Raw genomic sequence first — 27,712 nt, forward strand, 5'->3', positions numbered from 1 at the left:
ACTCCGCACGTCCGCCGGAGAGCAGAAACGGCAGCACTTGAGCTGGCATTTCGCCATCACAGCCCCCTTTTATATCTCCGGTAGCCTCACGATCCATTGCAGCCCAAGAATGGGGAATCTGACCTGAGACAGACTAGATGCCCGACAAGAAATCGCCACGGGAGAGCGGGTTGGGGTCTGAGTGGAGGAGGTATGGGACGGCCTGGACCAGGCTCCGGCCATTCATAGATCTCTACTAAATTTTCGCTTTCCAAGCCAGAGCGGGGTCAATTCGGAGAAAGGAGCGAATTGGGGGCCAGAAAGTGAGAGACGGGCGGAATTGGGGGGTTGGGATTGGAGAGAAATGGAGGAATTGGGAAATTGAGTGTCAAAGGGGGGGGTGGGAAGGAAACCTCCGGGGATGACCCAATGCCCAATGAATCAATCGCCCATCCCATCCCCCCCTCTCAATTGAGGTCACAGTCCTCGTCATGGACTTTCCCGCCGGAGGGTCTTCCCTCCGGCGAATGCTATATAAACCCTCTTCTCGTCCATCGTCGTCCTTGTCCTCTTCCTCTTCTTCCTTCTCTTCTACCTCATCAAGTGCTGTTGTCAGTTTGACGTGCATCCAAATCTTCCTTCGTGATCTTGCCTGTCTCTCCTCATATACCTTCATCGTTTCGGACCTAGATCTTCGTTCTTCCTCGTGACTTAAGAGTCTTCCTCTCATTGTCCTCCGTTGTCTTCGTTCTGACGCTGTTGTAAACCAAGCAACAAGACGAAGCATCATGGCGACCCATCACTACCAGTCTCCTTCTCTTCCCATCAATGTTCCCTCCAAGGCTCCTGCTCCTGCTAGCCTCTATCCCATCACCAGAGTCGCTGGGTCTCCACCAGATATCTCCGACACTAGCACTACTGCAGGAAGCCGCACCTCTGCAGGTTTCAGTTACAGCTCTGGCAGCATCGGCGGCGATTATGAATCGAGCTCTGCCTCGTATTCTGGTGTGGATGTTGTCGACGTTCTCAACGACCGCATGGGGGACGTCTTCGATCCCACACCTTTGGACAGGGGATTGGCAAAGCAGGCACAAACGTAAGCAACAAGCAACCCTATTTGTGATTCCGAGGGGATTCCAGCTGTCTTTGATTTGATAAATGAGTTTTTGAGTTTTTGGCTTGCAACAGAAGTCAGAAAGAAACAAGCTGACGGCGCGGGAAAACAGATCCGGTCAATTAAATGCCAAACAGCGAGAGCTTTTGGAATTGCAAGCACTGGCGCAACGTCGTTTAAAAGGAGTCCGATCCACTTTCAACGATGGTATGAAAGTGGCCCGGGAGACCAAGCGTGACTTGGAATGGACACAGAAGCGTGTGAAGTGAGTTTCCATGTTTCCCCAAGAGCTTTTCTGCATCACATACACGACAGTTGATGGGTTCCGCTCCGCTGGCGGGGAGCACAGATGCCCGCTGCGCTCCGCTGTCTGCATATTTCTTGGCAACGCAGTTACTGCAGTAGATGCTGCATGTTAGCCGAAGCTTCCAAGATTCCATATACTAACAGATCACACAATATAGTGCTCTCAAGGCGAAGGCCGAGAATAACTTCCCCGATGAGTATAGACGGGCCTCCAAGAAATACACCTTTGACGACAACTAAATGCCACATGTTGGCTCATTGGTCCGGTCTCATATCGGTCCATGTTTTCGGAGGCACACATCTTTTTGGCAACGACGATAATGGGGGTTTATAGGGTGAAATTGGCTTTCTGGTTTCGGATCAGGCGTGGGTTTCTGATAGGCGACTTGACTTTTTTGCGATATCTCGCGACTGCAGGGATTTTGGGATGGTACATATCTTTGCTTTTTCCTCGGGCGCGGTCACTTTGGGTAAACGCGTCGCTCTTCCATAGTATGCTAAATCTGGTGAAATATACACTCGGTTCTCGGATACTGGATCTCTAGAACATCGACAGCAGTTGCGCTTGCGGTGGCGGGCGAAATCATAGCCACAAGGTAACATACACGTGCCAGGATTGCGGCCCACTGTGTATCAGCTTAAAGCAGCCAGGTGAATAGGGAGTCACAATCAGGCTCGTGACGAGCAGGGGATAGGTCATGTGCCAACCCGAATCACAGTAAATCACCCTTGGAGCGGGATGGGCTTGTGGGGGTGAGCGTGGCACGGTCCCCTGAGATATTCTGCAGTGCATTCCAGGGGATGTCTCCAGGTCTCATGCGCAACATTCTCAACGATACATTATACACCCCGTATACTTCTCAGAGACTGGACTTGAGACAGCCAGAACCTGCTGTACGTGCGCGTTGACTTGAGAATGGGGGAACCATTGTCGTTGTTCCCGGCTGTCGACGTCCTCCGGAACCCCCCACCTTGAATGAGCGGAACTGGACCCGTCTGCTGACCCCACTCCGCCGGCGGACATGGCTGTACCGCCTGTTCCGCTCCGCCCTTTGGTTGAGACGCTCTGGTTACCGCTTTAAGGCAGGCAATGTCGTCCTGTTGCGGGCTGTAATGGGGCTTCTAGGGGTCGAATCGCGCCTGTTTGGCACAGCCCATGCTCGAAAACATATTGTCGAAGTAGCCAGATATGTAACAACGCCTATAGGGCACAAAATGGAGTTGTGAGCAGTGATCAATCTGGGCATAGAGTCATGTGGAAAAGTATGGCGGGATAAATGATTGGTGAATTCTAGACGGTGAAGCTAAGATGTTAGCTGCCCCAACGCGTTATCCGTTTTCAGCCTTTCAGGTTCCAACTTGAATTTAGTAAAATAATAGCAGAACTGTGAACTTGAAGTCATGGAACATAAGAGGAGATAGTTTTCACTACCGCGACGTGGTGTACATCATCTCCTGACCGGGTGAGGAACACCTGAGAGTAGTAAAAAAGACCATACCAACTAGTAATGACATACTAGTCATCAAGAAACAACATATAAATAGACCGATTAGCTTGATGATAGCGCGTGAGCACGGATACTGATTTCAATTGGGGGAGGAAACGTGGCAGAGAGATGAAGGGGGAGGTGGAAGTATCTTCCAGAAGTAGACCATCAACTTGCGACAAAGGAGGAGTCGATCTACTATCAGTGGCCAAGGCCGTGCCTGCCGTTTCAAGTAGTGACAGCTACTATCGAGCATTGGGAACAAAAGGGAGAACGCATTATTACGGACTTAGTCATGTCTAAATCGCTAAACAGATACTTGACTATGATAATTTCTTCTTTGAATTTCCACTAGTGTGGCAGTTATTCGTTTCTCATCGGTATTCTACTATTTTCTGTCCTCGGGACGGGGTGTTAGATTTTGCCCAAGTGATCAGTACAAGATGTTTCATTTCCCTGGGCTCACTTGGTCAGGGGCTCGGGGCTGAGGGGTATACTATATTTGGAGATGAGCAGCCCGGCTGACTCTCAATATCTCCGCTCAACTATCGATGTTACTGATAATATTATTCATGATAATGATGGGCCATTGGGCACACCTTACAGCTAGAACTCCCATAAACCTTGGAATAAGCTGGTTGTCCTCATTTCGATTGTATGCCCCAAGGGCTAATCATTCTGCAACCGATTTTAAACTAGAGGAATGACACATTCTGCAACTGTTTCTGAACTAAGGAATGACAACATTGTTTCTCAAGAATCTCAAAACGCCCATGTCCGGCCAGTGTCTCCTATTCTTTCTTCCAGTGATGAACTGTTTTATATCGCGAATGTCGTCGACATCCTAACAGTACATCACTCTGCCACCGCACGACGAGATGTAGCCACGACACACAACACCGTAGATACCCCTTCATTCACAAATTCGATACTCCCTCCTTTCACTATCTCAAGGGTCTCTTGCCGTTCAATCTCTAATCAAAGATACCTATATCAGAATTGCGGCCCAACAACGATAACATGCCAAACACTTGGGGGTCTTACCAGTACCTCTCAAGGAACTTCGTCAAAACAGGTTTCATGCCCTTCCACGGGTCTTGAATGAAGTCCGGCTGGAAATAAGCCATAGCACCGCTAGAGGTTTTGATCCCATCAGACCATCTGACTAGATCATCGTTCCGAAACTGTTTCCGGTTCGGGGCCATGTATACATAAGGCGGCGGGGGTGGCCTGCGTTGGTTCCCCATAGTTCTGAGCTTATTGCTCTGTTCCACTGGCCTGGAGACTCCCGGCTTGGATGCCACACTTGGAAAGGGGTTTGCGAGAACTCGGTTATTGGCGCTCGCAGTAGGTTTCGCATAGTGAGCTGTTCAGAACCCCAAAGGTTAGAGATCCATTTTGAGCTATCAGAACTGGACTCAATACTTACTGTGCTGAATAGGGTTGCTCTTGACAGGTTCCTGGTGGCGGATCTTTGCGTCCAATGAATTGCCAGGAAGCCTGCCATTGACCCTGACGTTTGTAATGGGAGGAGAAGGAATAACACTATTGGCCTTGTTCTCCAAACTTACGGGAGTGCTTTTGGCTTTTGCGGCCTCGCTCAGCGTCTCCCCGTGTAGGGGCTGTGTTTTCCACTCCTCGTAGAGAGGCGAGCGAGGTTTGGCCCGTCTGGGGCTTTGGACATGTGGCTGGCCAGGCATCGTCTGATGCTTGGGCATCCTGTCTTCCGGATTGCCAGGCTTGATGGGAGTATAGTCCTTCACGGTCTCAGGAGCCCAGTCTTGAAGGAACTCATATTCTCTCTGCGATACCTCTTTCTTCAGTATCTGTTTGGGCGTGAAAGCGCAAGCCGCCATCGTGATCAGATAAAGTAGAGTAGCTTTTGGGGTGCTGTGAAGTATTGTGAAGTATTGTAAGCTAGGGAAGATGGAGTAAGAGCTGCAGAGATGACGAAATGACCTCTCTGAAGGTGTGGGGCGAGCAGAAGAAACACAGAAGGTGGAACTGCAGGGGAAGAGGGAAGGTGGCTGTCGAGCCAGAGAGTGAAGTGGGTGAAGGAGTTGATTCCCTGCCGCACGACCTTGAATAAGATACAATTCATGTTATTGTAAGTTATTCACTCCATTACCTCATATAGTCACTTCCGCGCACTGCAGCGACGTAAACAATGTGCCCTACTTAACATCAAGGCGTCTTGACTCTGTATTATCCCAAACAAGTCGTGTTATAGCCCCACGAGCGTAATAGTAGTACTAACTGATTTCCTGTAAGGTCTAGCCTTGGCTTTAGCTGCACGAATCGAAACTGCGTTGAAAAACGAAACGGTATTCAATGTATATTCCATTGTCTGAGTGGAGCCTTATATTTCTCGTGAATCCTGTCCCTCGGTTGCATCTAGTCCGTGGTTGGAGGGAGGGGAACGGACTCACTATAGTGACTCTTGACTAGTAGGTATTGATGGAAGATTCCGATCTGCCAGGGCTACTCCCATATCTGAGAATAAAGCTTCAACCCATTCATACCGCATATTAAGTATGATACAGGCTCCTTCAGGTTCCGTTATTCGTTGTTTGTGTGACGTGTTAGCATTCACCACCACGGTTATATTCTTGCTTGGGTCTGAAATCCAGCTATCGAGGAAGAAAACTCTCAGGCGTTCTCTAAAGGGTGCCTCAAGGTAGAACAGTAGGTGCTCGCAACAGCCGGAGGAATCGATGTGGTAGCCTCTATACTACTGAGAGAGCTCCCCTTCTCGTACAGCAGGGGCCGGGTGATGTTCTCCCATTACGCCGCTGCGGGCAGCCATAGTATAGTCCGAGTAAGCAAGTCTTGTTTGCAATAAACACCATCTTCAACCGCACCATGTCTAGTACATAGCCATATTATTGTCCTGATTAGCATCTAATTAAGCTTACAAGCGAATAGCCAACGTAGCGACAATATTCAGATGGTCTCACACCCGAGCGAGAGCAAACCCGCTCTAAGCACCGGAACGCTCTGCCTCGATAGCGTTGTTGATAACCTGCACGAAGCGACCAACTTTATCCACATCTTTCTTGGCCGTCTGAATTCCACTGAAGATTTTCTTCACACCAACACCAATGGTTCCATCGTCAGATATACTGCCAATGCTTGCCAGTGCCTGCCCAATTTCTTGCTCATTGAATGCGCCGGAATGCTCCAAGATGTGCTTTAGTTCATCGTATGTCATGACGTTTGGAACCATGATGTCGGCATCAAAGGAGCTGAATAGATCAAGCTGCTTCATCACAAATCTCTGTGTTGTGGTTGCTATGATCAAGAGCCGCCGGCCCTTGTTGGGATGCTTCCTCAACACGGCCTGCAAGGTCTGCAAGATGGTGTTGCTGAAGCGGGGGCCGACAGGAACCCACTCAATGAGCTTCTCAAGATTGTCGATAACGACAACACTCGTGCGACTCTTGTAAGCATCGTCGAAGACTTTGATGATGCGCTGAACCTTTGCCGTCTCGCTGAAGCCTCCCATGTCCTCAGGACTGATCAACTTGATGAAGGGGAATCCAGAGTCAATCGCAATTCGAGCTGCGAGAGCCGTCTTGCCACTGGCTGTGGGCCCATGTAGCAAGACTGAGAACAAAGGCGACGATTCATCCTCGCCAACTTGCTTAACGAACAGGCCGCCCTCCTTGAGAATTTCATTGATAACGGGCGAGAAGTGTGTGATGCCGTGTTGAATACGACTAGAGAGCTCTTCTTCGGAGACACCAAATGCGGGTGTGACCTCTTCCAAAGCATGGTGGAAGTCAGACCGGTTGACCTTCATGTTCACGACATCGTCGCTGATACTGGCTGTCGTTCCCGCCTTGATATGCCGAGAGAATGCAAAAGAAGATGCGGACTTTACAAGGCCAGATATTTCAGCACCAGAGAAGTTCTTGGTCATCAGGGCCAACTCAGCTAGGTCAACGTCATCATCCATGACGTCGTTATCCCGCATCTTTTGTGTGTGGATCTTGAGGATCTGGGCTCGGCCTTTCTCGTCAGGAAGGGAGATCTCCATATGGACTTCGAGACGACCAGGACGCAACAATGCCTCATCAATCATGTCCTTTCTGTTGGTCATTCCGATGAGCAGAATGTTGTTGAGCTGATCCACACCATCCAGCTTCGAGAGCAGTTGGTTCACCACACTATCACCAACACCTGTACCGCCTCCGGCTCCACTGCCACGCTGCTTGCAGACAGCGTCTAGTTCGTCGAAGATGATGATGTGGAGACCACTTTCGTCTCCCTTTTCCTTGTATTCTTTTTCGGCGTCTGCGAACATTTTTCGGATATTCTCTTCGGACTGACCGACATACTTGTTGAGCACTTCCGGTCCGTTGATGACCTTAGGCTCCCTGGCATTCAGCATCTTTCCGATCTGACGAGCAATCAAAGTTTTACCCGTTCCTGGAGGACCATAAAGCAGGATACCCTTGACGTGCTGTAGCCCCAGTTTTTCCACCAGCCCTGGAGGGAAGATACGGGACGCGAACGCACGACGAAAGATGGTGCTGAACTCGGAGTCAAGACCACCGATGCCCATGTTCTCGAACTTGAAGTCAGGTTGGATGATGGAGTTCGCTGCTGGTCGGCGGTTCGAAGGCTTCAAGTTGATACCAGTACTAGCATCCTTGAAGAACGTAATCTGGGAGTGCCTGGTGAGAATACCCCGCGCCGTAGGATCCGTCTCGACACTGCCACCGCTGGCAGTCTCAGAAGATAAATCAACTCTCTGAACAGTCTTGACGCTCAATATAAGTGGGATGCTGCGATGATCCATCAAGATCTTCTGGCCGGGGGCGAAGATTTGATTTTCGAAGTTCTGTACACATCAGATGCTGCTCTTTCTTCCACCGGAAACAGGGAAAGGTACCTTGATCACCACACTTGCCAGCTCATCTTGATCGTATGGAGTCTCGACCCGCTTCTTCCCAGCAAACCCAACCTCGATATCAGTAGAACCGACGTAGGCCTGTCCGCCCTGACTGAAAGGATCGTAGATCTGAACCGAAACGGTATCCGTGAAAGCGACGCCAGCCCATGTCCGCTGAGGATCAGACATGCTAATTTGTCCCGGGGGAAATCCGTCGAGAGGGCGCGCGGAGAAGACATAGAGGCCGTTGATGAGGAGGAGAAGATCGTGTCCATCGCGGGAGGGTGGGAATTCCTGGGGGGAGACGGCAACTCTAGATACAGTTAGAAGATGCGTACGCAAGACAGCCCCAACATTCCAACATACAAGTTCCCAAAAGTATACGTATTGTCTGGGCTCTTTGCAGGACGCAGCACCCATGATCGGCCTGAGCTCGCGGGCTTCTCTCCAACCGGGTTTCTCGGAGGCATTTGCGGCGGTCTTCCCATAGACTGGGGTGGCGCTCCGTATCCTGCAGGACTATTTACCAAGCATGTCAGCCTCTCTGTCTCATTGTTGACCAGTTTCCGAGGCTCATACCTTGCGCCCGACCTTGAGGGGTAGGGGGTTTGTCCTTGAGCTGGAGTGGTATAGCCGTCGCCTCGAGAGGGGCGGGAGCCGAAAGGATTAGGGACCGAAGGATAGTTGTTGCGATTGAACATCTTCAAGCCAAATGGAGGATGACTTTGAGTCGTAAATTAAGAGAAAATGTTAGAAGAGATTCGAGACGAACAGGGTAATTATAGGCTGGTTGAAAGTGGCGAAGCGATGCTGCCAGCAGCTGTTGCCTTGAGGCCAAGTACCCAAGTGACCAGATTATGACTAGAGAGTGAATGAGTACAAAGGCAAGAAGTGATGCCGAGTATAGGCAGCTAAGTATATGGAGCAGAAAGTGAGGTAGATGATGGAAAGGGAGAAGAATAATGAGAGGTGGCGGTCTCACATTGGATGGGGGGGAAGCTCCAGTGCCCGCAACACATGGACCGTAGGTAAGGTACCCAGGGTTCCCGCCCCATCGGTCGGTCCGCCCACCTCCGTCTTCGCCGACCGGTCTGGATGACGCTGCTCCTCGTTCACGCACTCCGGAGAGAGAACTGACGCATCCATCCCCACCAGTTCATTAAACCTCCATACCACCATAATGCCTCTGTCAGTATACCCTGTGCATTTTGTCTTGCCATGCTTGAGTACTTACAGTGTCCTTCTGCAGTCACCTCCTCGGCAAGAAATCATGGAATGTCTACAACCCAGCGAACATCGAGCGCGTTCGGCGCGACGAGGCCCAGGCCAAAGCCCAAGAAGAGGAGGAAGAGCGTCTCATGCAGGAAGCTGATGCTGAACGAAGGATTCAAATACTCCGCGGCGAACGGCCTTCGACTCCACCTCCGCCGCCCCCAGTGTCGTCCGCCCGCCCGCCAGATCGGAAAAGTTATACAGAGGATGCAGGCCGATTTAGAAAGAGAAGGCGCTTAGCCGGAGAGGATGACACGGATAGAGATATTAGATATGCCCAGGAAGATGCACAGTTGGCGCTGGATAGACGGGAGCAGCAAGCCGCTGCTCGGTCAAGCGATGCGCCACTTCATGATAGTACTGGTCACATTGACCTGTTTCCTTCAGAGGCGAAGCGCAAGCCCGCGGAAAAGAATGCAGAGGCAGAAAAGGAGACGAAAGAGAAGAGACGAGAGCTTGAAGACCAGTACACGATGCGATTCTCTAATGCGGCTGGGTTTCGACAATCTGTTGGCCAAGATCCTTGGTATTCGTCCTCGAAACGCGAGGGCGCCGCTACTGAATCTATGCCAAGCAAGGATGTTTGGGGAAATGAGGACCCCTTAAGGAGAGAAAGGGAGAAGGCCCGGATGGATGCAAATGACCCGCTCGCGGCGATGAGAAAGGGCGTCCGCCAGTTGAAGACGGTTGAGCAGGAGAGGAAACGCTGGAACGAGGAACGAAGTCGAGAGCTGGAAGCTCTGAAGGCTACAGAGAAGCATCGATCTTCTCACCACAGTAGGAGGTCAGCATCGCAGGACAGCCTCGAAGGCTTTAGACTTGATTCTTCTCCGGATAGGCGTCGAGATGACAGGGATCGAAGATCCCACCGGCACCATCGGCATCGTAGAGATAGGAGTCGAGATCGTTCGCATCGGCGAACCTCTCATTCTGATTCGCGGTCTCATCGTTCTCATCATGATCGACACCACCGACACAGGGAAAACAGACGCCATGACGAAGACTCCCGATCGAGACGATGATTGGTTCACATTTGCACTCACACCAGGACTCTACGGGCAGCTTACAGCTTTAGACTTGCCCAGTACACGATCTAAAGCTACATTTATCGAGCGGTACTCTTAGTCGTTATAAACAGGTAGCGAAGCCTTGTTTATGACTAACTTATGCGAAGACTATCTATCTACTCTAACTGGAGCTGAGGCTGCAACAAGACCTGCAACTTACTGCAGACCCCATTTCTGGAAACCCTTTTCGGCATCCTGGGTGTCCCATTCGATGGTAATATCCAAGGAGCGGGATTTCTCCGACTTCTTCTGATAGCCGACCTTTCCAGTGATGGTCTGGCCCTTCTTCAAGGGAACGCCCTTCCTCTTCTCATGGTCGATGAGAAGGATACTCTGTTGCCAGTGCGTCTCTTTACCATAAGGACCCGTGGTGAAAGCGACAATGCCCTTCTTCTGCATCTCGGAAGGAACGGCATCGTCCGCAATGGGTGAGTCCCTCGAGGGCATGAAAAAGATGTCGAACCAGATAGCCCAACCGTCCAGCGCGTCAATGTCCTCTGTAAGAGTGACCTGGAATTCCTTCAGGAAGGACAGCTCATCAACAGTGATGGTATGTAGAGGGAGGGGAAGGAAAACAGCAGATTGACCAGGGATCGATGAGGGTTCCACGATACGGACCAGAGCCTCATCATAGATACCAGTCAGCATGCTGCTCATATTGAAGCCGTACACACTCTTCCAAAATGAGATGTGGTTTGCGATGAAGTCAGGGTCGGCGAACGGAGCGACGCGGAGCGTAGCGTGCGAGGGAACCATAAGTCCTCCGGGGGCGAGATACCGGTCCCGAGCGTAAATGACCGAGTCGAACATGGCCTCGAACAATAGACCGTAGCCCATCCATTCGGAGATAATGATGTCAACTTGCTGAACGGGCAGCGTGACTTCCTCAATTTTACCGCGGACGCACCTAGAAGTTTAGGCGTCAGCTGTCAGTCACGCAACCAGAGGAAACAAAGATACTGCAAACATACGTTATGATATCACCGAATCCATTCTCATAGATGATCTCCTTGGCTCTATCGATAATATTGGAATTATCGACCGAGATAACCTTCTTCGCACCGGCCTTCGCACAGAACATTGACAAGATGCCAGTTCCGCAACCAACATCGAGGACAACCTTATCCTTGAACACGTGCTTGTTCTCGTATACGAAGTCGCGATAGGAATCAGTGCGGACGGAATCCTTGAGCATGGACTCGTGAATACCTGGATGGGCAGCGCGTTAATGGAGGAAATCAAGCAGCCCAAGGACAAGGACATCGTACCGTTGTAGGCATAGGAAGTAAAGTAATCCGCGTCAATTTCCTCAACCCTGTTAGCGGCCTTTTGTGCGGACGCAGCACTGAGGGAAGAACCAAGCTTCTCATCCTCCTTGGTCAGTTGCTCTTCCATAGACTTCTGCACGGCCTCTCTATACTCGGAAAACTGGGTCTGAAGGCGTTCAAGGTCCTCCTGAAGCTCGATCACGCGTCTTTCAGCGTCAGAACCACCAGTTGTCTCGGGGGTTTCGTCCTCAATGTCATCCAGACTGTAGAGAAGGGCATCGTCCTCCAGCACGGGCTTCAGATAAGCATCGTGCTCGAATTTGTCGGCGGAAGAGACATCGGGAGACATGTTGCCCTCTTTCACTTGAGTTCGGACATAGTTGACCAACTTGATAGTGCCCAGGAAGTCCAAGTCTGATAGCGAAACGCAAGTTGAGATAGGTTAGCCATAGTACTATATCGTGTGCATCATCCAACAAGTAGAGATTCGTCCGGGCATGAGCAGCGGAGAGAATTATGAAATGCTAAATCCAAATTCAATTGACTACACACCGAGCTCCTTTTGGATCCTCCGCAGGTCAAAGTTGTACTTTTCTTTGGTCTCCTTGAGCATGACCCGCACGTCGGGATAGACCTTCTCGGAGAACAAGCCAACGACGGGCTGGGTATCATCATCGGGCTCGACATCTTCCCAACCTTCCTCGTTGCTTACATCCGAACCATCGGAAGAGACGGAGCGAGCATCATCGTCTCTGGACAGACGCTCAGAGGGGAGGGCGGAAGCAGACATGGCGCAACTGCGGGGAAACAGAAGCGATTGAGACGGTTATTTTTTCGTGGGAGCGGGACTGATATAAATTGTCTCTAAGCGTCAACCGAATTGAAATCGATCCAAAGACACCGTCACTCAATATGATAAAGAAACAGAACGAGATTGTCGAAGCTAATGATTGCTGCCGACAAATTTCTGTATGGAAGTACCTGAGGAGGGGCTGAGTCGAGAATCCCGCCGGAGAAAAAAAGTCAAAAATTCGAGGGGAAAAAATTGGCAAAATTCTCGGAAAAGGCAGCCCCGCCGGCTTGGGACTGGATTTGGTTGATTTGGTTCATTAGTTGTTTATCCACCTGACGGGCCCAGAACTGCGATAACAGCCTGAGGCCGTCGGCTTCCCCGCCAACAACAGCGTCACCGCTTCCCTTCAGCAGTCCAGCATCCCAGAACCACGACCCTCTTGTACAGGTTGCTAGATAGCCCTTGAAGACCACTTTTATTGCGCCTACAGCTGCAGAGCGTCTGTGACACTGTTTGTTGGATCCACTTTCCCTTACATGTCCCTCTAGCTGGTGTGCTGCCCGCGAGGAGCCACTGTTTCCTCCGCCTTCAACTCCCTGTTTTGGTTTTGTTGCCAATACAAACAACAACCATGGCCTTCTTCTTCAACCGCGGTCGGTCTCGCCAGCCCTCAGACATTGCTAGATCAATTAAGGAACTCTTGGTGAGACTTCGAGAATCGCCAACTACTGCCAAGGTTCGTCGCTCCTATCTGTTGTGTTTACGTTTACGGCCTCCGATAAGCAGCTTTCAAAACAAACGAGTACTGATCCCATTTCGTATCCCGACAGGTCGAAGATGAACTGGCGAAGCAACTATCTCAGATGAAACTTATCGTTCAGGGTACTCAAGGTATGTCTCATACATGCACCCATACCAATGGCGCTCTCTTCCCCCGCACGTCGGCTGATGTGAGCCCGCCTTAGAAATCGAGGTCTCCCCCGAACAAGTCCAGGCATTAGTGCAGGCTACCCTACAAGAAGACTTGCTCTACGAATTAGCTCAAGGGCTTCATCGTCTGCCCTTCGAAGCCCGGAAAGACACACAAACTATCTTCTCACACATCCTCCGTTTCAAACCGGTCAATGCGAGCCATGCAGACCCTCCTGTCATCTCCTACATCGTCCACAAACGACCCGAAATCATCATCGAACTGTGCAAGGGCTACGAACATAGCCAAAGTGCCATGCCATGCGGCACTATCTTGCGAGAAGCGCTAAAGTTCGATGTTATTGCGGCGATCATCCTCTACGACCAGTCGGAAGAAGGCGAGCCAGCGATTCGACTGACAGAGGTCCAACCGGGCGTGCCTCAAGAGGGTAATGGTATATTTTGGCGGTTTTTCTACTGGATCGACCGAGGGAGCTTCGAACTGAGTGCCGACTCTTTCACAACGTTTAGGGTAAGCGGTTGAGTCTGCCTTTGAAACCATGCGGTCCTGGAAGCTAATTGATGTGCAGGAGATCTTGACCCGCCACAAATCCATTGTTACAGGCTATCTAGCCACGAACTTTGATCTCTTCTTTTCTAAATTCAACGAAGTACTTGTACAGTCCAGCTCATACGTCACTAAACGACAAAGCATCAAGCTGCTGGGAGAGATTCTTCTGGACCGAACCAATTACAATGTGATGATGGCCTATGTGGAGAGTGGGGAGAATCTTAAGCTGTGTATGAAGCTGCTACGGGACGACCGAAAGATGGTTCAGTACGAAGGATTTCACGTGTTCAAGGTATGTGGGCGACCTCCAGCTTAGTCCGCTCCAAGAAACCGGGCCACTGACCACTATTACGATACAGGTATTTGTCGCCAACCCCAATAAATCGGTTGCGGTGCAGCGGATCCTGATCAACAACCGTGATCGGCTGTTGAAATTCTTACCGAGGTTCCTAGAGGACCGGACGGACGATGATCAATTTACGGATGAGAAGAGCTTCCTGGTGCGCCAGATCGAGCTCCTCCCCAAGGAGCCGATTGAGCCAGCACGCTCCGCGCGCGAAGCGTCTCGTTCAGGCATCAATACGGCAGCAGTGGCCTGAAGGCGGCAGGGGAACGGCCAATCTATCGATCCTCCCGTGCCATTATGCTTTTTTTTCCCTTACCCCTGCTTTCCCTTTGTCGATTATATGCGGGTCTGCGTCGGAGGGCCGTGTGCACTGGGGGCACGCTAGGCCGCGGTGCCGTTTGCATTGAAGGCGAGCTGGTTTCTAGCCTTCTCGGAGTTTTTTTACAGTGGGTTGTCACAATCTAAAGGGCAAGAAAGGAGAAAGAAATTAGGGTTTGCATCAAAACCTGAAAACCGGCAGAAGGAGAAGGACCGAAAGAAGTGCACGAGAATAAAGAATCGCCCCCAAAGGGCAGCAGTCCTTGCATGTAAGTAACGCCGGATGTAGATAAAGTCAGTAGGCAAATCATGGAAGTGGATCAGAGCGTTTACGGGATGGGAACTCTGTAGAGAATCCTGGAAATAAGAACCGGGAACTCTGTAGGTTCATCATCCATGCATATAATCATGTAGGATAGCAGTAGTAGTAGTAGCAGACAAAGGACCGGAGAATTTCACACAGACCTAATTGCCAGTATTTCTTCACCCGAGCAACCCCCTCTCTGTCAAGGGGGAGGGAGCGAGGCCACTGCTAGTGTATGTTCCACTAGTGAGTAGTTAGCCCAGCGATTAAGTGAGAGACTGACGTTTCCCCTTTCTTTCCTCGGCCGGTCATCATCCACTAGACTACTGCTGTCTATCTCGCAAGTCGCAACCTAAACGATTAGTAGCAGTAGGGGAGCCGACGCTATCCCCTACTGGGCCGAAATAAGAAAAAAAAAAAGAAGATGCAAATTACGAACTTGGAAACCGAGTACGAACGCAAAAGGGGACGAAATAAAAGCAAACAAGTACCGAAGAATGTAGATAGTAGGAATGAACTTTATCAACGTTAGTAGAGTGTAATTGCTTCTCTCATCATAGGCCAGTGAGAAGAAAATGATGAAGAGCCCCAATTTCCAGTTTCTGTGGTGGTTTGTGCACAAAACGAGGGGGAGAAGATCAACCCGTCAAACAGTCAAATCCGTGACTAGTAAGAAAGCAGTTGAACTCCTGGAGTAAATACCCAGCAAGCAAACAAATTTGGGATTAATTTTCTCCCCCTCCCCCAATCCCAATCGCATAGGATGGAAGAGATAGGAGGAATCAACGGAGATAAACTAAATAAATAAAATAAACCACAGGAATTAAAGAATAATGGGGCCCATTACCACACGCACACTCACTCACTCACTCACTCACTCTTTTCCAATGGTTTCGATGGTTTGAACGGAGTCCCGCTAGATTCTAGCAGTGTATCCATTTCTATTATTATCAATAATCTGGGAAGTCCAACGTAAAATTAACCGTGTGAAGATCCACTGCTGCGTGGCCCTCCCGAGGAATTAAATGATACTAAATTAATTCTATAGTGGATCGCAGGCCCCCCTTCGTGATCCTTGCCTTTCGAGTTGGTTGAAGACAAGAAGGAGACGTTATTGTCGTCGTCGTTGGCTTCGTCGTCCTCGTTCCTGTTTTCCTTTTTTCCTCTTCTTTCTTTTCGTTTAGAACCGGGAAGTTTGAACAGGAAGGAAATCTCAGGGCTGACATCCTGGTAGGATAACTACTAGTTAGTGATACTACTACTACTTCCTCTACTGCCTATGAACAACATCAACTACTACGTACTAGACACTCCTTTTGACCAATACAAAAGCAACGGGAGGGTGAGATTCTCCATTCCACTTTCCGCTTTTCTCATTCTCAATTCTCAGTGCGAGAAAAGATACACCTCATTGTGACCACATTCCTGGGTCCGCTTTTCTCTCCTTCAATTCTCACCCATCGCCTTTTCTCCGAGGATCCTATCATTTTTTGTTTCCTCTCTTACATTTCCTTTCCTTTCATTTTTGCTTGCTTTTTTTTATCATTATCATTTGCAAGCTATCATCTTGCCAAGCCTGGCTCTGACTGACTGACGCTCTCTCTTTATTTTTTATTTTTTGCCGCGGTCCAGCCTTCTTCCCTCCGTCTTTCCCTTTGCTCGTCCGCCTTCGTTCCTCGCACCATTTGGGGGCCATGGTTCGCTGCGCAAGAGACCTCTCCCCCCCAGTGTCGTTCATTATCCGTCGTGTGACCGTTTAATCTTAATCCTAATAATTCACAAATCTTAATTAATCGCATCTGTGACCCTTTTTTACGTGCCAGAATCCCAGTTCTCACATCCGTTCCTTTGTGGCTACAGTCCTGCTACGCTCCCCGCCTCCCTCCCTGTCCCTCCCTCCTTCGCTCGCGCCCTCGAAACACCCCCCTTGGTTGAATCAGCGTGCACCACCGTCTCGTCCAGCTCGTCCAGAAGGCTCAAAAGCCCTTCGCAGCTCCCGCCAGAAAGTATTCTACATCCCTCGAGTTAAGGCGCAAGCGATGCCAGGATAATGGTAGAAACGCGATCCGCTTCTGTCCCTGCTGTCGTGATGTCCGACTCCACCTCGACCATCCAGACCGTTCCCTACGACGACACCATCGCCGCCACAGCCCCTGTGGCCGTTCGTTCCGCCTCATACCCTACCCCAGTGGATTGTACTTCATGCTCGAAGGAAAGATCGCACAGCGCATCGTCCGGTAGTGCCTGGGACCAATCGGGGTCCGCGCCGTCGCAACAAAATGCCAGATCGCTGCGAAATAGGTTCACTGCCTTACCAGAGGCTGGGGCCTCAACCGTGAGCTTGCGCTCGCTGCGCAATAGCATCCCCAGTATCATTGTCAATGATACGGCCTCCCGTCCTGCATCCCGCCCAGGATCTCGTCCTGGTTCGCGGTGGTCGGAGCGCAGATGGGGCGGTCTGAGAAGTAAGAAATCGGGCGAGTTCGATCGGGCTGGCGACGATACCCCCCCTGTCCCGCCGATTCAAGCCCCTTTCAATGGCATAGCTCTGGATATCCCGAACTCGGCTCTCGATGGCCTCGGACCGCAAACGATGCGTTTCTCCAAGCGCGGAAGTCTTATCAAGGAGGAATCGAAACGCCAATTACAACAGCAAATTGAACAAGAGGAAGCAAGACGACGAGAGGCGGGCCAACAATCCCAGGATGGCGACAATCAGCAACAACAGGTACCAGATGAGAGAGAACCGGCGTCACCTGATGTCGCTTCGTCGGAACAAAATAGCACAGAGCCGGAGACTATGGAAACGCCATCGAGGCGGTCAAAGCCCGTCTCGACCCTCCGAGTCAGGCACAGCGCCATGGCAAGCCGTGCCATCTCTGCGGACGAAGATATGTTGTCGCGACGGGTACGGCTGATGTATGAGAAGGGTGAAGAAAATGTGACAGACTCAGAAGTAGCGAAGTCGATGGCCATGGAGAATGGCATCCTGTGGGAGGATACGCCAACTAGTATGGAGACCTCTCGTCTTTCTGGACCCAGTATATCCGGTGCCGATACCAAAAGCGTGGTGTCGTCGCTCGGTCCAGATAACGGACCAGCGATCAAAAGAGAGGCCCACGAGTTGGCTGGAGGCATTGAATACTGGCAGAATATCAAGGCTGGGGACGTGGATCGATACGGCTTCATCCGTTCCCCGACGTCCAACTCCAACGAAGGCATTGACCCCAGTCCGATCCAGCGCGTCTCTACCAGCCTACTTATGGCTTCTGAGACACCGCGACGGAAACACTCCATCCGTCCACCCTCGGCCATTGGAGGAAACCGTTCCTTTTCAGGCCTCACAGGCCGCTCCCCAACGCGGAAGATGTCCGAGCCTTCAATACGGCCGACTTCCTCCCACAGCATGTATAGTACAACGATGATGCGACGATCAACCTCGCGGTTTCGTCGGGCCGCCAACCATCTGCCACATAATCGCGACCGCCGCGTCAAAGATGAAGCAAGCGATATGCTCACCCACCCAACAGCGCCTCTGAACCCGGGTCAGAAACAGGACGCGGCCGCCGCCCGCGCGGCGAGAAAGAAAGAGTGGGAGAGAGAAGATAAATGGACAAAGATGGCCCGCCCCATGCGGAGCAAAGATGGCGGTGGCATGTCATTCGAGTTTGACACGACAAGCCCCAAGCTGATCGAGCGGACATGGAAAGGCATCCCGGACCGATGGCGAGCAACCGCTTGGTACGCCTTTCTGAAAGCCAGTGCCAGGCTACACAGTGATAGTCCTTCAGAAGAGGAGCTGATCGAAGCGTTCAATGAGTTTCAATTGGTTTCATCGCCTGATGATGTCCAGATTGATATCGACGTCCCGAGAACCATCACCAGTCACATCATGTTCCGGCGACGGTATCGCGGAGGTCAACGACTGTTGTTCCGAGTACTCCACGCAATGTCCTTATACTTCCCAGACACGGGATATGTCCAGGGCATGGCTGCGCTTGCTGCGACTCTTCTCGCCTACTACGACGAAGAACACGCGTTTATCATGCTGGTGCGACTGTGGCAATTACGGGGTCTGGAGCGTCTGTACCAGTCCGGCTTTTCAGGCCTCATGGAGGCCCTGGGCGACTTTGAACGAGAGTGGCTAGAAAAAGGAGAGGTGGCTGCCAAGCTGGTGAGTACAATAGCGTCTTCCCACATCTTTCTGTATGCAGGGCTCTAATTAGAATCACAGAATGAACTTGGCATTCCTCCCACAGCATACGGCACGCGGTGGTACCTGACCTTGTTCAACTACTCTATCCCGTTTCCCGCCCAACTCCGCGTCTGGGACGTCTTCATGCTCCTCGGTGATGCCGAAGATCTTACGGCACCTGGATCTTCAGGCAAAGGCAGCAAGAAAGAGGCATCCACCAGTGCATTTGGAAACGGACTAGATGTCCTGCACGCGACCTCCGCCGCCCTGATCGATGGCATGCGCGACATTATCCTCGAATCCGACTTTGAGAACTCCATGAAAGTCCTCACCAGCTGGGTTCCTATCAAGGACATTGAGCTGTTCATGCGTGTCGCTAAAACGGAATGGAAAGTGCACCGTCGGAAAAAGACCTCTTAGTAGCTTTGCTGTAAGCAGCAGCAAAGCAATAATCAAGTGACGTGATGTGACAACCTCTACCTACAGCGCGGACTAGAACCGCGGCTTCACTTCGATAATACATACAGCACCAACCCGCCTTATAATATACGCAACCCTCACCCTCCACACCCACTTACCCACTCTTACGATTCGACCAGACGAATTCTTGATGAATGAACAAAAGTCGTTTTGTTTCTTTCATTGTTATAATACAGTTATCATTATTATTCTTCTTCTTCGACATTGCTACTTCTCTTTACATCTTTATTTCATGGCTTTCTTTTCCCTTCTATGACGGCTCTCACATCACGATACCAATCACTCACCACCTCGTTCGATGACGACAACAAGCAAACTTTGTCTGTTTGTCTGTCTTGTCTCGAACTACGAATGGATCTCATACATACATACAACATACATACATACATACACGCTCTGTCTACGTACATACACACATACATACATGCGCAGGCCCTCATTTCATCGCTAATACATACCTTACCGACTCAGACTCTTCCCTTCAAAGATAAGGAAAGTGATCATATGTCACCTGACGCACACGTACACACCCCGTCCAGAAAGAGATACGGATACACGATGGATACACATATCCTTCTGAACCCCCCAATGCACAGACTTGGCTGTTCGAGGGCCGGGGTCGCCGTTCCCTGTCCTGTCAGGTTTGACATACATACATACATACATACATACTTATACACCCATACCGTCACTATCCTTTTCTCTGCCATCCTAAACTTTCATTTCCACATCATTTCCTTGTCTCGTCTTGTCTATCAATCGATCTACCTATCTATACATCTGCTGCCTTTCCCTCTAAATTTTTTCCTTGCTGCCTGTCATCTGCTTCTGTTTTATACTACACTCATTGCACACTACACACTGTCTACCCGATGTCAACCCTCCCTGCTTATCAGTTCCTATATACTAGGGACCAACCAACTACATACTTAATACCTTGTTGTTGACTCTGATACCCCCTTTTTTCTATCGCTATTGGTTTTTTCTTTGTTGTCTGTATGTCTCATCTTGCGTTACTTTGTGGTCTATCCTTTACGTTGTTGATGTCTTGTCCGTGTCTCATATTCCCACTTGTCCGGTGGTACCCGCCACAGTTATTGTCGTACGGGGGTATCCATCCTGACAGTCTATCCCATCTATCTATCTATCTGCTCTGCTCCTTGCCCATGTAGCTAGCTAGTCCCTCGTCTCCTAGAGTCTCATCTATAACCATAACTAGTTGACTGTATCAAATCATGAAAAAAAAAAAAAAATCTTGGCAACATATCTCCATCACATCTCCACCATAACAACATGCTCAGTGCATTCCGTACAAACTCGAATCCACCCTTAAGAAAAGGCTAATCATACGCATTGTGGTATCAACATGTATCCCAGAATTTTTGGTCAGTCCCATCAGCCCAGCTGCAGGACAACAGAGCTCAGAAATGCAATAGGTCCTTGGTAACCACAGCGAACCAGTCGAGGGTGACCCATGTATCAATATGGTGTACGAAAGATAATCGGAAACGAACAGGATATGAGAAACGCAACGAGGAATGGTATCTGCAGCAAATCCAGAAACGCTTGAATCAAGAGAAGAAATTCTGGACAATACAAAACGACAAAGTCTGATAAACAACCTCCCGTGCGGTTGCTCGTATGGACCATGTAGATGTGAAGGACAAATGGCTGAACATGCAGGACGTCATTCGTCTTGAATGGTGGCATTCGAGACAGCAATGAAGCTACTTTGAAATCACATTAGTTGATCCTAGTCTCTCGAGGCGAGATTATGCTCTTTGGACGGCTGCAAAGTTCTTATTGTTGGTGAACGGGCGGGGCTGCTGTGAGGGTCGGGATAAGAGGCCGCTCCGCTTCGCTGTACTCTATCTGTGCGGGGTGAAGTGGCATGTCCTGCAGAAATAGTTTCCTTTTGGATTTGTTCCTCATCATCTGCTCGATCACGGTGATCATCCACAATCATGCGTTCCGCAGAATGCGTCGGGCTAGCACCTCGACTGAGATGCTCACGCTTCACATTTTCCGCCGGCAATTGGTACGAGGCGGACGCGTCACTCGACCTTGGGAGAGAGTGGTGGTGATGCATCGGCGGTGCTACTTGCTCAGTATGATCTTCTGGAGCCGGAGACCCAGGCCGAGACGTCTGCAAGGAGCCAGGGAAAGATTCTGGGAGACGAGACGACGGCAATGGCGCTGGATGGTGTGCCCCGTGGGCCTTTCTCTTCCGTCCCGGAGAGGTATTGGAGTCCACACGACGAGGTCCCGGTACGGTCCCCGGTGATTCTTGCCTCTGGCCTGGGGGAACCCAGTGATGGAAATACAAGGATGGAGGGGACTGGCGCACTGAGGAATCAGACTTGCCCGGGGGAGGCTGAGTCGACGGGATGGACGATCCCGGGGCATAGTGCACATTGCTGAGATTAATGGGCGGTTGGAGCTGTGACTCCCCGGGGTTCATGCGAGGGATAGCTGCGACAGTAAAGCGTGGATCAGCGGGGCCATTGGATACTGACGGACGACCCAGCGAGAGCGGGGTAGGGGAGGCTCCAACGGTATGTAATGGTTGGGATAGCAGAACTCCTGGAGGGGGCACTGTCTGAGGGTGCACCGGCGGAGCAACATATGCATTCGAAGGAAGGGTACGGGAGTCTTGGCGGACATGTGTAGGCCGGCGTTGGACATGGGGATGTGCATGAGGCATAACAGGCATCTGAGGAGCAGGACCGCGAGCTGCAGAGGGTTGAGCTAAGTATTGTTGAGTAAGTTCGAGTGCCGATGCAGGCAGACCACCGGGACTGATGCCGGCAAAGATGAGCGGGATCATCTGGGGCGGAACACCAGCCTGCAAGGAATCACGAAGCATGCTTTGCTCGACCCTCCGCTGTTCGAGTCGCAAGGTCTCTTGGCGCGTCTTCTCTTCCTCCTGCTTCCTCCGATCCTCCTCCGCTTTGGCTTGGAGCCATTGTCGCATGGACTCATCCGAGGACTGCCATTGGCCCGGGGGCGGCGGGAGTGGCTGGTTCATAGCAGAGCCAGGAGACACATTGGCAAAGCCCACATTGGGTGGCGGTAAAGTTAACGAGGCAGGAGGCGGCAATCCAGAGCGCGAGGGGTCCATGGAGCGGTCCGCCGAGGAGCTTGGGGGCGCGGTGACCGCTGCTGGCAGGTCAGGCACGGGGGGCGGGGAAGACCGTGGGGTTGGGACGGACTGGCGGACAATGGAGTACTCATGGGGCCCTTTCACTCCATTCTGCGAGGCAGGTTTCAGTGTGAGCAGCATGTTTTTTCGGTTTGCATCCGACTCAATTGAGCTGGATGAGCGGAGAGAGCGGTCAAGAAGCCCGATTTCAAATGGACGTAGAGAAAACAACAGACAGCATCAAGTAGATGCGGAGATAGGCAGAAAGATAACGAGGGGATCACCGCTCCACACACAGGATGATCGACAAACATATACATGAAGGAATTGGGGGGGATAACAATTGGGTCAGAAGAGACTAAGAGAGGCGGAGAGACGAAGAAGAAGAGGAGAAAGGATGCACAAAGGCATCTTCTTCCAGGGAGGGAAGGGAAAGTAGGTAGTAACTAGATGGTAGTAGACCGAAGTAGACGTAGTCGTAGTTCGTTTCAAGCGCACGGGAGGGCAGCTGAAAACTGGCTCGTAGCCCACACGAGAGCGATTGCAAGTAGACAACAGACAGCAGACAAGAAGAAATGATCGACCGAAGACACAAGATGTTGAAGCCGAAGAGAAAAGAACAGAAAGAAGACCGACAGGAATCAGAAACAGAAAAGGGAAGAAAAGCATCGCAATTGCCCAAACAGGGAAGCACCCCAAACAGGAAAGACACACTTACCCAATCGGGACAGGTCCCCGCGGCGCCCTAGTCTGGATCGGGAATTGACAGCCTGAGGATGCAAGGCAGGCCAGGGGGAAAGGAAAGAGAAAGAGAAACGAAAAGTAAGTAACTTCTAGCGAAGATGAGAAAAAGCACTGACAGATGAGAAAACCAACTCAATCTGCTGTTTACTCATTTCGATTCCCTTCTTTCCCCCCCCCTCCTCCCCCTTTAAACTAGTTTATATATCTACCGCGATCTCATCCCTCCAAAAGTGGAGATTCACTTGCGTAGACAGGAATCGGGGGCGTTGGGTGATGACGACGAACGGAAGTGCGCGACTCGTCATGCTTCTGGATCCATTTCCCATTTCGATTTCGGCCCTACCGTCTTAACTGGGAGTACTAGTCTAATCTCCCACGTAATGAATCTGGCCGGCCCTGATTGATTGATTGATTGAGTGATTGATTAATTTGGATTTCCACTATCTCTTGCCCCGTCTAGCCTACTCAGTATCTATCTACGTACTAGTTTGTTCCCCCCAACCATGTCTAGAAAGCAAGTCGTGGAGCGGCGCTTGCCCCCAAAGGCGTGATGGCATGGCACGGCCCTTTTGGGGCTGACTGTCAAGTCTAGAACTAGACTAACTAACTCACTAACTAACTATCTAACCAACCACCTAGTCTAGTCGGTGACTAAATTTCTACTTGCTGAAGATAATAATAAGATATCACTTGCCCACCCATTGCGTTTCATCTCCCGAGCCCCCTTTGAGGAAAGATTCATGCTCATCATTATCCTTCTTCGCTTGTGGCCTTGGCGGGGTTTTTATCTCTGACGCTCGTCATTTGCTCCTTTCTCTTTCAATCTTTCTGTCCGGGGTTTGATGGAATCCGTTGTACTCTTTACTACTCTTTTTTAAAAAAAAACCTACACCTTCTTTCGCTGAGGGGACGCTACATAACACAGAACGTATCGACGTACACCAGCCACTGCAGGCGGAAGGAAATCATTAGTTCCGGCTTCCAAACATGCCCGTCAGATCAGAGAAGTAATAGATAAAAGCTATATATATATATATACTAGAAATGCAATCCTAGGGTATCCAGTTCCGCATCCCCCCCTGTTTCTTCATGCGCTTCAGCTGTCCCGGTCAAACCGGCTCAGCACCTCCGGAGGTACCGTTGGTATATACTTGCGCGCGCGTTCTCGGTTCGTGCCGCCCCAGCCCGCCCCATAACTAATCAGCATATCTGTGCTCGTGGGCAGCGAGAAGGGAAGCGTGAGGGACGGGTCCAGGAAGACATTGTTACTGCGCTCATCCATCCACGCTGACGGACCTGGGTGCGGAGATGCTATGCTCGAGCCAGGTGATGCCACCGAAGCTCGCGTGGAGGGGGAGCCGGCCGTCTCTGAAGCTGTTGAGGCCGGAGGTGTCTGCGGACGTCCATCGGTCGAGCCTGCCTCGGGCGCCGTGGTACTTGGCTTGGGCGCCTGAAGCTTCGCTTGCTCTCGGAACAGCAGTCCCGGATCGCGCTGTAGCTCAATCAAAAATTTCATGGCTGGCTTTGTCAGCCCCTTCTCGCCAACCTCGGGTCGATACGACTTGACTGCATGCAAGAGCTGCGCCGGGGTGAGTTGCTGCAGCTGGAGTAGAGTCGTAACAAGGGACTCGAAATCGTCCCCAAGCGACGAGAAACATTGGAGCCACTGTAGGAGCTGGATCACTGGCGCCAAATGCCGACGCGCAGACTCCATTGTGCTTTCTCCCGTGCTACTAGTCGAGCCGTTCTCATAATGTTCCGGTTGACGGTTGTTGTTTCGCGCCCAGTCCTCCAGAGTCGACACATTCATGCGAATCTGCATCGCCTTGGTCCGCGCCAGGTAGCGCTTGGTCGACATGATGCGGTTGAAGGTTTCAGCTCCAAGCCAGTATAGGAGCTGAGAGATGATCTGCGTAGTGATCACGGAGTGGACATCGTAGAGATCCAGGACAAAGAGCGTGGAGGAGAGGAGAGAGGTGATGTTGCGCGGAGAGACCTGTGCGCGCCGCCTGGGGGATGGGGGTCGGAAGCGCTTCTCCGCCGGCTCGGGCGCTTTCTTGGATTTAGAACGGAAAAGCTTCCACTCGTTCTGAAAGTGGACGTCCTCTAAGCCCGGGATGGTCTCATGGTCCAGCATGGCGGCGTCGAGCACTTTGTTCATGCGACGCTCGGCGTCGCGGATGATGAGAATGAAGATTTCATTGATCAGTTCGGCCAGGTGTAGCTGGAATTCCACCGTAGATTCCACTAGCCCGCCATCCTTTTTCAGATAATGTAGCAGCAACGTCGCATTGGACATCCAGAAGGCCAGGATCGTCATATCCCACTGATGTCGCTCAACGACATCGTTGATCTTCTCGGTCGCCGAAACAAGCAGCTTGGCAAGCAACTCGGGACTAGCATGGTAGTGCGCATATCGAGCACTGAGGAAGAGGAGGTTCGCGGGGACGGGTTTCTGCGAGGGCGACCGTTGCGGTGTCATGTTGGTGATGATGATGCTGAGAATTCGTTCAAGCTCGCTCTCCTGGAAGACGAACATCTGATCATTCAGACACCGATCCCACACGAATTCTTGCTGTTCTTCTTCAAGCTCCTCTTCATCTAACGACTGTAATTTGGCAAACAAACGACCTCATTAGCGCATTGGATGGGAACACTCTTTTCAACTCAAGCCACTCACATCAAATTTCTCGTCGAGCCCCAGGCTCGATAAGTCCACCTCAAGGTTGATGGCGCTCTCCTCCATCATCATGCGCCGCTTCAATTCATTCTCGGCGATCTCCTCCTCGAAGCGACCGTGTCCAAACCCGGAATCGTAGAAGTCGTCTTCAATCGCACTCGGTCCAAAGTGATAACCATTCTCATGCAGATACTCGGAAATCTCGCTCCCAGGCTGTGCAAAGTCAAATGCCGTCCCGCCCGACGAGGATTTGATATCCGGAGATGCGCCGTGGTCGAGAAGGATCTTTGCGATTGTCTTGTGTCTATTTGTCATGGCCCACATCAAGGCACTCCACTGGTTGCGGTCTTGCTGGTCGATATGGGCGCCTGCGTCGAGAAGCGCTGAGACCACGTCTTGGTGTCCCTACGCCGAAAATTAGTTTCGCACATACCCAAACAGACAAACGGGCCAAGAGCGGCACGTACGAAGCAACTAGCATAGATCAACGGCACCGTCCCCTCTTCATCCGGCTTATTCACGTCCACATATTCTGCTGCATGGCCTTGCACTAATCGTCGAACACGTTCCACGTCGCCATTACTAGCCGCCATGTTCAAGCTGCGTTGAAGAATATCTTTCTTCTCGGTGTCTGATAGCTTCTCGTCCGTTGCGATGGCTTCCTCGTCCGCACCTAACGACTCAACTTCCCGGTGAGCAGCCTGCGCAGCAAGCATTTCCATCAACCGAGCATCACTGTCCTCCAGCCGAGCAGTGGTTGTGGATTCGTTATCGTCGTCAGTCGATGCGGCCAGTCCGCGCCCATACTGGGCCTGTAGGTTATGCTCTTCGTCATGCGTGTGGTCGTCGAGGGCTAGACTAAAGCTCAAGGGTTTTGCGGCCACGGGCGTGGTAAGGAATTGGGATTGGCCTGCGGAGCGGACACGGATCAGCCACCTGTTACACTTCTCGTTATAATGGATCTCACGCGACTCCTGGGTTTGTCTGATCGTGTAATCCTCCCGAGTGTCCAAAAAGAGCAAATATAGTCGCTCGCACTAGGGTCCTCTTCATGCGCGACAACTAAGGAGAGGTAGTAACGCACCTTGCCAGGCATCATACATCTCCGTTTCGGGTTGGATGAGAGGGATAGAACGGCGGTCGTCCAAGGACTTGGGAAGATCATCCGGGAGTGACTTGCGTGGCGCGCTGAGGTCGGCCAGATCGGGGTCACTGTGGTCGAGGTCGTCCGACGCCCCGCGGGGGGATCCGGAGGCGTCCATGGCGGGTGGGAAGTGCGATAACGTCAGGAACCAACAAAGAAGGGAGGGGAGGAAGTCGGGCAAAGAAGCTCTGGCTCTCGCTCCATGGAGGAGAATCAGACGGGACACGCGGGAGGGTCAGCCTCCTTCGGAATAGATTTCGGTCTTCCAAAGTAGGTGGAATGGAAGGTGGGGAATGATTTGGGTGAGGGGAAGGGAAGAGAGAGCACGAGAGATGATGTTCAGGGAGAGGGAGGGAGGGAGAGAGAGCAAGCAAGGCGGAACGGCAGCCTGAGAGAGGAGATTGGGATGTTCCCGGCCGATGAAACTCGTCCGCTCCACTCGCTTCAGCTGCGAATTTCCCTCCATCCCCTTAGTCAGGTTACAGGTTTGCTTACTTCCAAGAGTTTCAGATTATTTCCAAAAGTATTCCTCCCCCTGCCACGGGGATAGTTTGGCTTCGATATCAATGCTATCCATGCTATCCATCCTAACATCCCTAATCATGCGGATATCGCTTCATGAACCCAAAATGCAAAGAACAAATCCTCAAAGCTATACCATCAATCCCAAAAATCCAAGAAAATAGCCTCCATCGC

General features: G+C 51.2%; 10 protein-coding genes across 10 annotated transcripts; 5 read left to right on the forward strand and 5 right to left on the reverse strand.

The window, feature by feature from the left end:
- Window positions 1–767: 767 nt before the first annotated feature.
- Window positions 768–1,639, forward strand: ASPBRDRAFT_192157 (KxDL motif-containing protein; the record flags this gene model as incomplete). The annotated part of the gene is made up of 3 exons (XM_067620442.1): window positions 768–1,075; window positions 1,206–1,358; window positions 1,558–1,639. 3 exons carry the CDS (start codon window positions 768–770, stop codon window positions 1,637–1,639), a joined length of 543 nt encoding a protein of 180 aa, XP_067483225.1.
- A 2,287-nt stretch (window positions 1,640–3,926) lies between these two features.
- Window positions 3,927–4,742, reverse strand: ASPBRDRAFT_51664 (uncharacterized protein; the record flags this gene model as incomplete). The annotated part of the gene is made up of 2 exons (XM_067626771.1): window positions 3,927–4,252; window positions 4,316–4,742. 2 exons carry the CDS (start codon window positions 4,740–4,742, stop codon window positions 3,927–3,929), a joined length of 753 nt encoding a protein of 250 aa, XP_067483226.1.
- A 1,124-nt stretch (window positions 4,743–5,866) lies between these two features.
- On the reverse strand, window positions 5,867–8,484 carry ASPBRDRAFT_51665 (AAA family ATPase SEC18; the record flags this gene model as incomplete). Its single annotated transcript, XM_067626772.1, has 4 exons — window positions 5,867–7,732; window positions 7,784–8,096; window positions 8,150–8,302; window positions 8,363–8,484. 4 exons carry the CDS (start codon window positions 8,482–8,484, stop codon window positions 5,867–5,869), a joined length of 2,454 nt encoding a protein of 817 aa, XP_067483227.1.
- A 261-nt stretch (window positions 8,485–8,745) lies between these two features.
- ASPBRDRAFT_26497 (uncharacterized protein) lies at window positions 8,746–10,180 on the forward strand (the record flags this gene model as incomplete). The annotated part of the gene is made up of 3 exons (XM_067622275.1): window positions 8,746–8,807; window positions 9,033–9,832; window positions 9,894–10,180. The coding sequence occupies 3 exons, from the start codon at window positions 8,746–8,748 to the stop codon at window positions 10,178–10,180; spliced, it is 1,149 nt and encodes a 382-aa protein (XP_067483228.1).
- A 98-nt stretch (window positions 10,181–10,278) lies between these two features.
- ASPBRDRAFT_118180 (protein arginine methyltransferase RmtB) lies at window positions 10,279–12,180 on the reverse strand (the record flags this gene model as incomplete). The annotated part of the gene is made up of 4 exons (XM_067617148.1): window positions 10,279–11,029; window positions 11,094–11,331; window positions 11,391–11,804; window positions 11,943–12,180. The coding sequence occupies 4 exons, from the start codon at window positions 12,178–12,180 to the stop codon at window positions 10,279–10,281; spliced, it is 1,641 nt and encodes a 546-aa protein (XP_067483229.1).
- Window positions 12,181–12,814: 634 nt separating this feature from the next.
- Window positions 12,815–14,262, forward strand: ASPBRDRAFT_51668 (Mo25 family protein; the record flags this gene model as incomplete). The annotated part of the gene is made up of 5 exons (XM_067626773.1): window positions 12,815–12,919; window positions 13,014–13,074; window positions 13,149–13,624; window positions 13,683–13,955; window positions 14,023–14,262. 5 exons carry the CDS (start codon window positions 12,815–12,817, stop codon window positions 14,260–14,262), a joined length of 1,155 nt encoding a protein of 384 aa, XP_067483230.1.
- A 2,419-nt stretch (window positions 14,263–16,681) lies between these two features.
- On the forward strand, window positions 16,682–19,246 carry ASPBRDRAFT_26500 (putative TBC domain protein; the record flags this gene model as incomplete). Its single annotated transcript, XM_067622276.1, has 2 exons — window positions 16,682–18,805; window positions 18,866–19,246. 2 exons carry the CDS (start codon window positions 16,682–16,684, stop codon window positions 19,244–19,246), a joined length of 2,505 nt encoding a protein of 834 aa, XP_067483231.1.
- Window positions 19,247–19,376: 130 nt separating this feature from the next.
- Window positions 19,377–20,649, forward strand: ASPBRDRAFT_388718 (uncharacterized protein). Its single transcript, XM_067624023.1, has one exon. It carries the CDS (start codon window positions 19,559–19,561, stop codon window positions 20,237–20,239), a length of 681 nt encoding a protein of 226 aa, XP_067483232.1. The 5' UTR covers window positions 19,377–19,558; the 3' UTR covers window positions 20,240–20,649.
- A 209-nt stretch (window positions 20,650–20,858) lies between these two features.
- On the reverse strand, window positions 20,859–22,968 carry ASPBRDRAFT_38337 (uncharacterized protein). Its single transcript, XM_067623921.1, has one exon. The coding sequence runs from the start codon at window positions 22,587–22,589 to the stop codon at window positions 21,060–21,062; it is 1,530 nt and encodes a 509-aa protein (XP_067483233.1). The 5' UTR covers window positions 22,590–22,968; the 3' UTR covers window positions 20,859–21,059.
- Window positions 22,969–24,288: 1,320 nt separating this feature from the next.
- Window positions 24,289–27,134, reverse strand: ASPBRDRAFT_192165 (DIL and Ankyrin domain protein; the record flags this gene model as incomplete). The annotated part of the gene is made up of 4 exons (XM_067620443.1): window positions 24,289–25,800; window positions 25,873–26,277; window positions 26,340–26,782; window positions 26,957–27,134. 4 exons carry the CDS (start codon window positions 27,132–27,134, stop codon window positions 24,289–24,291), a joined length of 2,538 nt encoding a protein of 845 aa, XP_067483234.1.
- Window positions 27,135–27,712: the final 578 nt, after the last annotated feature.

This window comes from Aspergillus brasiliensis (genome assembly GCF_001889945.1).
Source record: "Aspergillus brasiliensis CBS 101740 unplaced genomic scaffold ASPBRscaffold_2, whole genome shotgun sequence".
Lineage (NCBI taxonomy): Eukaryota > Fungi > Ascomycota > Eurotiomycetes > Eurotiales > Aspergillaceae > Aspergillus > Aspergillus brasiliensis.

Excerpts from the sequence above, each read along its gene's own strand:
- ASPBRDRAFT_388718 (XM_067624023.1), top strand. The coding sequence starts at position 19,559 with ATGACGGCTCTCACATCACGATACCAATCACTCACCACCTCGTTCGAT.
- ASPBRDRAFT_38337 (XM_067623921.1), bottom strand. The coding sequence starts at position 22,589 with ATGCTGCTCACACTGAAACCTGCCTCGCAGAATGGAGTGAAAGGGCCC.